At 60.1% G+C, this 1,655-nt stretch overlaps 1 protein-coding gene across 1 annotated transcript in view; it reads left to right on the top strand.

Annotated features, from left to right (window-relative positions):
- Positions 1 to 1,655, top strand: part of LOC115063373 (neuroligin 4-like) — a 5,788-nt gene that overhangs the window by 2,896 nt on the left and 1,237 nt on the right. The window contains exon 4 of the mRNA XM_029534767.1: positions 4 to 300. Within this exon, the coding sequence (XP_029390627.1) occupies positions 4 to 300 (297 nt within the window). The remainder of the gene's footprint in view (positions 1 to 3; positions 301 to 1,655) is intronic.

The following is a 1,655-nucleotide window of genomic DNA, read 5'->3' as shown; positions in this document are numbered from 1 at the left end:
CGGGTTCGGCGGCGCGGACGGCGGGGTCCCGGGCGGCGAGGAGGCCCGGCCCGCCTGGGCGGACGCGGCCCACGGCGACGAGGTCCCGTACGTCTTCGGGGTCCCCATGGCGGCCGCGGGCGGGGTCGGCGGCGACGTCTTCGGCTGCAACTTCTCGCGCAACGACGTCATGCTCAGCGCCGTCGTCATGACCTACTGGACCAACTTCGCCAAGACCGGGTGGGTGAGCGGCGGCGGCGGCGCGGGGTCGCGGGGTCACGGTGAAGGTCGCGGCGTCGAAGCTTTGCGTCCAGGGGTCAGGTGTGGGGTCAGAGGGCGGGGCCCCGAGGGCCATGGGGAGGGCCCAGGTCGTGAGTGTTCGTGAGGCGGGAGTGGGCGGGGCGGCTCATGAATATGCATGCGGGGGGCGGGTCCCACGCGCAGGTGATCATCCCCGGCCTGAGAGACCCGGAGTCGGGAGCGGGCTCATTAATATTCATTGGCACCTCATTAATATTCATGACTAACTCATTCCTATTCATAGCTACCTCATTAACATCCGTGACTGGCTCATTGATATTCATTAGCAGCTCATTAATATTTATGACTAGCTCGTTAATATTCATTGCTGTCTCATTAATATTCATCACTGACTCATTAGTGTTCGTAGCTGACTCATTAATATTCATGACTAAGTCATCAACATTCATGGCTAACTCATTAATATTCTTGACTGCCGCATTAATATTCATGAGTAGCTCATTGATATTCACAGCCCTGGTGTTGATGTTCGTGGCCGCCTGGGGCCGAGAGCTCGGGCTCAGGGGAGGCTCATGAATATTCATCGGAGCTCATTAATATTCATGACCCGCCCGGCTGTGACCTCGTTCCTGTGCGGGAGCCCGAGGGCGGAGAGGGCGGGCGCGGCCGACGCGTATTCATCGGGGCCTCATGAATATTCATGAGCTGTGCCGCTGTCCCTGTCCTGCCTGCGAGTTTATGAATATTCATGAGGCCTAATTAATATTCATGATGGTGCAAAGCCGAGGGGGCGGGCTCACGCATGCACGTCCCGGCTCATGAATATTCACGGTGGGGGCTGTGGGAGGGGTCGGGGGTCGGGGTCATCCATAGTCATGCGGCCTCGTGGCTACGCGGGAGCTGGGGGCGCGGTGGGCGGGGCGGGGCTCGTGAATATTCATCAGGGCCTCGTTAATATTCGTCGCCGGCCCCGGGCCTGAGAACCGGAGAGCGGGGCGGGGCTCATGAATATTCACGTCTGTGGCCTCATCAATATTCATAGCCACCTCATTAACATTCAAAGAGGCCCTCGCGGATGCTCGTGGTCGCCTGGGGCGGGGCCGGCGCCTGCGTATTCATCCGAGCTCATTAATATTCATGACCCGCCGCGACGCTGGCCGGGCCCTGAGTTTATGAATATTCATGAGGCCTCATGAATATTCAAGTCGCCCCTTCCGGCATCGGGGCCGCACGCTCAGGGGGCGGGGCTCCTGCGTCGTCATCATCGTCCTCATGAATATTCACGACGTCCTCCCCAGAGGGAGCCCAGGTGGGCGGGGCACCGGGGACCTCATGAATATTCATGAGGGGCGGGGTCGGGGATAGCAGAACTGGGTCTGACGTCATCCTCTCTCTGTCTCTCCCCGACCCCGCCC

Source organism: Mus pahari, unplaced genomic scaffold, assembly GCF_900095145.1.
Source record: "Mus pahari unplaced genomic scaffold, PAHARI_EIJ_v1.1 scaffold_8855_1, whole genome shotgun sequence".
In the NCBI taxonomy this organism is placed as follows: domain Eukaryota; kingdom Metazoa; phylum Chordata; class Mammalia; order Rodentia; family Muridae; genus Mus; species Mus pahari.
Note: the sequence above shows the minus strand (reverse complement) of the source record. Positions and strands in the feature narration are given on the sequence as shown.